We start from the raw sequence: 4,241 nt of genomic DNA, 5'->3' as shown, positions 1-4,241 counted from the left end.
GTTCAAGTCAAAAAGAAATTAAATGAAAACTGTAATACTAAAGCGAACATGGTCAGGTAATCTGCTGCAAGCCTAAGATATATATTTCTCTTCCTTCTAGTTTCATTGCCTTTTTTGGTTGAGGTCTGTAAGCATAGGTAAACATCGCCATGTTTTTAAATTTGCGATGCAAACCACGTTCTTTCTATAATTTGATCGATTATGCAGGTGGCCGTAAGATTGGTTGGCGCTTTAGTTCCTACGAATAACAAAAGGTCTTCACTTTTTTTGTTTGCTGAATTAGGCATTTTTGTTTTTGTGTAATATAAATGAATCTCATTTAAAGTTTGAGATGGGTTTTTAAAACAGATGTGTTAAGTTCGAGTGAATTGTCTGAAAACATGGAATCTTATAATACTCGTTCAATAGTAGTGGATTATATCAAACATCGAGTAGCGAAGGAAGGTTTTCAGTGGGAAAATGATGGGCGACAAAGTAGTGTTACTCCAAATGTTGTCCAATCGGCAATGCGTAGTCTTGGTGATGAATTTGAGGAACGATTTAGAAATAGATTCAATGATTTGATTGAACAGCTTAATATTACTGATAACAACGCTTATGATACTTTTAAAATAATAGTTGATGAAACCTTCTCTGATGGTGTTAACTGGGGCAGGATTGTGGCGCTTTTAGGCTTCGCTGGATGCTTTGTGGTATATTGTTTCGTACATAATAAAAGCCATTTGGCGGATAATGTTGTTGAATGGGTTACCTCATATATCGACACTAACTTACAAGAATGGTTGACGTCTAATGATAAATGGGTAAGAATAGTTTCTATATGCATACATCATAATATCAAATTTATATCACCTGTTAAGAAGAATCTAAATCAGTATATTGAGTTGTTTTAACCCCTCTCCACATGACTATAAAGTGTACTGATTACCTATCTTCAAGATAGGGAAATTAAGAAATTGAGTCTCTCTTTTTTATCTTCTACAGCAAGGTCTGGTTGAGTTTTATTCACGCCGCACTGAAAGTCAGAGAGATTGGCCATCTTTTAAAACATTAATTAAATGGTCTGTGGCAGGACTTGGTGCAATCACCCTGGTAGCATTTCTAACACACAAAAAAATCATAAAGTTTAATCATTTGATATTGTGACTGTTACAATGAAGACATACATAAAATTACAGCACATTTCTACTCTTAAGTCGTTGAATAAAGCCAAACATTTGTAGCGTTAAACATTTTATGTTGTTTTTTTTTCTTCTCCTCCGCCCTCCCCGTACCCATCTCAACCCTTATGTCGGATGTTGCGGGGATGTAAATCTGTTTTTTGTCCTGTGTTCTATGCATTAAATATTAAACACGTATACATCTATACTCAATACAAGTTATACCCCCTCTTTTAACATTGCAAAGACAATATTAGTTAAATCACATAGTGGGATATAATTCAGTTTAATGTCTTGTTTAGTATCAGTGTTTTGTCTTGAAGACTTGACTTTACGAGTGGTAACATCAGGTGTGGTTGATTCAACTTGATGGTTACGAAGCGTGTTAAAATGAGAATATTTGTTAACAATAGATCTGATTAAAAACTCTATCTTGAGATCGGTGTATGAAACAATAATATTTTAAAATGTTAGCGTATTAATAATGTTTAAAACAAGTTTCGCCGATAACGCTCAAGCAGATGTATAAATATCCCGTCACCTGCTTGCGATATAAAATACAAAAGCTAGCGTTTTTATTTCGCGTACGTTGCACTTGGAAAAGAGATGGTCTAGCTCACTGTAAAAGATGAATCATCTCCCCTGCTAATGACATCGCAAGGAAGAAACGAATAGACGATATCTCGCTACTAAAACATACCAAAAACACTTTTAAAAAATAAAAAATAAAAAATTACTCAACGTGAAGTTAAAAATAAATTGTTTTCGAGAGAGAAGGGTGTTGTGTGGAAGTATTTTTCCGACACAGTCTGTTTGATTCATTGTCCTATGCTCAGATACCCGTACACAATGGAAGGTAGCCGCGTGCTTTCGTAGCACTTAAAAAAAAATGCGTAGAGTGAATGATGGCGTATGTTTTGTAAGCTTGTAAAGATTACACCAGCGGGACATTAGTAAATATTTTTAGGGTTTTCTTCCTTTAATTAATTTCAACAGAGTACTAAAAGCTTGTCTTGTGTAACATTACCCTATTTGATATCTTTAAATGACGCACGACTCGCTCCGCGGAAACGAATCGTCTCCCCTGCTAATGACGTCACAAGGAAGACACGAGTAGACGATATCACGCTACTAAAACGTAACAAATACACATTTTAAAAATTTAAAAAAATGACTCAATGTGAAGTTAAAATAAATTTCTTCGAGCTAAAATAAAAACATACTGCGAACAATGGTTAGGTGACACGGTTTAAAAAAGTCTTTCATTCAAAGAAACGGAAGACACCTTTGTATGCGGCATGCTAATGTATGCCTTGCGTTCTCTCCATTTACCGAACAAGTATGAATTTCTGATAAAGTATTTCCAATGGTTATTTCTTTATGTTGGTGAAAGAAAGTTGGAAAACTCGCTGTGTAAACTAATTAATACCCTTTACATGTACGCATCGCTAACGTCGTGAGTGGTGATTAGTAAATGTTTGAAGGGTAGCTCACAGCGAATCGTCAACCCTGCTAATGATATCACAAGGAAGAAACAAGTAGACGATATATCGCTACTAAAACCTAACAAATACACACTTAAAATTGTGTTTGCCTTCATGGAACACACGGGTGGGAGGGTAGGTCATTGCCCTTTCTCCTCATCCTTTTGTTTACAACACGGATACAAAGAAAAAATATCGCGCCACCCTCATTGAGACATAAAATACAAAAGCGACTTTCTTTATTTCGACTGTTTCACGGTTCACTCCGCGGAAAAATATACCTCGTTTATTATCTAACCACCCATGTGCGTTGGGGTATAGCTATTGTCCTAGGCTCAGCTACCCATACAATGGGTATTGTACTCACGGCATTCAATGGACTTAGGGCGCGCGCAATTGTAACACTTAAAAAAAATGCTAGAGTGAATGACGCGGGTATGTTTTGCAAGCTTGTACAGATTACGCCAGCGATACATTAATAAATATTTTTAGGGCTTTCTCCCTTGAATTAATTTAAACAAAGTACTAAAAACTCGTCTTGAGTGACATTACCCTATTTGATGTCTGTAAATGACGGATAAAAATAACTCGCCAAGACCCTTAATCAATCAAAATTATTGATTTGTACTTAAGAGTGATTTGAATGAAGGATATGTATGCTAAAGGTATATCGTATTTAGTTTTTACGTCGTTATTTTGGTGAAATTTAAATGTACGCATGTTAAACGCTGTCTCATTTGACACGAACTACTATAACGTTTTTAAACTTTTAATTTATAATCTAAAGCAAATTTTACTAAGCTGGTCAAAAATTGAGATGATAATGCAAGATATAGAAAAACAAAATAAAATAAAATAAGATGCAAAAATAAAAATTGTAATTAGACGTATTGTATTATGTATAAGTAAACCTTCTTAAATTAAAAAAAAAGTGCAAGTTAAAAAGAAGTATCACTATTGTAAATCCGTATCAGTCCTCAGTTAAACCATTAGGATCCTAAATTTATGTGAAGCTATTTGTGAATGTAAACAAGACTGTTCTAATTATAGAACATCAGATTCTACCTTCGTTGCTCTATTAGGGAAAACGCGAGCAGCGCACGCGTCACTCGTTTTTAAATGTAAACAATAAACACGCGGGGCTACACCGTTCCATTGTCGCTATGATAATGTATGTCGGTGAGTTCTCATACTTGAGGATGCATAAAGGGGGACAATTAAAAACTATAAAAAGATGAAAGATGCATCGTTGTGGACGTGGATTAGTTTAGGGGTGAACCACCCCACTCCCTCCCCACACTGCTAACCCAAAAGTCTCGAGTTCGAATCCGGGTCCAAATCAATAGAAGGTCTCTGAGTACTCATGACTCCTAACTCACGTTAGGGAAAGTAAACTCGGTTGGACATATTGATGAACACACTATCACTTCATATACCGAGATCACAGAAACAAAATTTTTAATTTATTTGTTTATCTTCTATATTAATATGTTTTAGAAAATTATAAAAATATAAACAAAATGTATTTAAAATATATAAGTGGTCGTCAAAAGGATGGTTATAGAACCTTAAAGTTAAACGGTGGTGAAAAAAAAAA

The 4,241-nt window shown here is 34.9% G+C and overlaps 1 protein-coding gene across 1 annotated transcript; it reads left to right on the top strand.

Annotated features, from left to right (window-relative positions):
- The first annotated feature begins 367 nt into the window (after positions 1-367).
- On the top strand, positions 368-1,146 carry LOC131930298 (apoptosis regulator Bcl-2-like). Its single transcript, XM_059286719.1, has 2 exons — positions 368-803; positions 985-1,146. Exons 1-2 carry the CDS (start codon positions 381-383, stop codon positions 1,144-1,146), a joined length of 585 nt encoding a protein of 194 aa, XP_059142702.1. The 5' UTR covers positions 368-380.
- The last annotated feature ends 3,095 nt before the right edge of the window (positions 1,147-4,241 follow it).

The sequence above is a fragment of the Physella acuta genome, unplaced genomic scaffold (assembly GCF_028476545.2).
Source record: "Physella acuta isolate Inbredline_101_S28 unplaced genomic scaffold, ASM2847654v3 ptg001755l, whole genome shotgun sequence".
Taxonomy (NCBI): domain Eukaryota; kingdom Metazoa; phylum Mollusca; class Gastropoda; family Physidae; genus Physella; species Physella acuta.
Note: the sequence above shows the minus strand (reverse complement) of the source record. Positions and strands in the feature narration are given on the sequence as shown.

What these genes read in the sequence shown, in the direction of transcription:
- LOC131930298 (XM_059286719.1), top strand. Translation starts at nt 381, where the DNA reads ATGGAATCTTATAATACTCGTTCAATAGTAGTGGATTATATCAAACAT. An exon ending in TGACGTCTAATGATAAATGG is followed by an intron (nt 804 to 984) that starts GTAAGAATAGTT and finishes TATCTTCTACAG; the next exon opens with CAAGGTCTGGTTGAGTTTTA.